Source organism: Pterocles gutturalis, unplaced genomic scaffold (genome assembly GCF_000699245.1).
Source record: "Pterocles gutturalis isolate BGI_N339 unplaced genomic scaffold, ASM69924v1 scaffold4982, whole genome shotgun sequence".
Lineage (NCBI taxonomy): Eukaryota > Metazoa > Chordata > Aves > Pterocliformes > Pteroclidae > Pterocles > Pterocles gutturalis.
The window spans coordinates 14768-15334 of NW_010107784.1; the positions used below are offsets into that span (position 1 = coordinate 14768).

At 61.6% G+C, this 567-nt stretch overlaps 1 protein-coding gene across 1 annotated transcript in view; it reads left to right on the forward strand.

The window, feature by feature from the left end:
* Window positions 1-567, forward strand: part of LOC104472511 (integrin alpha-11-like) — a gene marked incomplete at its 3' end in the record, with an annotated part of 15891 nt that overhangs the window by 14169 nt on the left and 1155 nt on the right. The window contains 2 exon segments of the mRNA XM_010088221.1: window positions 95-172; window positions 398-508. Of these exon segments, the coding sequence (XP_010086523.1) occupies window positions 95-172; window positions 398-508 (189 nt within the window).

Below are 567 nucleotides of genomic sequence, written 5' to 3' on the forward strand. Positions count from 1 at the left end.
CACCCAGACGGGTGCTGAGCCCAGGACAGGACGTGGGGAGGGGGCCACCATGGTCCCATCCCTGTTGCTTGGAGCCCAGCAGCTTCTCCTGCAGGAGAACACGACCTGCAACATCTGGGGAAACACCACTGACTACCGCAGGACGCCCACCCTCTCCCGCACCCCCCACCTGGTACGTACCCCCCCCAGGGCCCGATCCTGAGCCCTGCCACCCCGGGCAGCCACCAAAGCAGAGAGAAAACCCACAGGATGGGGATGTCCCATCGCCAAGGAGGGGGGACCCTCTGCTGGGGTCTGGATCTTGCTTTGTTTGGGGGGAGAAGAAGCCCAGGGCGGGGGGCTTTTAGTCCCCTGCTCAGCAGTGATGCTCCCCCGCCACCAACTCCTTCCCTTGCAGAACCACAGCAACTCCGACGTGGTTTCCATCGACTGCAATGTGAAATTAGCCCCCAACGAGGAGATGAGCTTGCACTTGCGTGGCAACCTGTGGATGAAGTCTCTGAAAGCAGTAAGTGCTCCCAAAGCAGGCACCAGGCTTTTGAGGAGAAACCCCCCAAAGGAGCCCTC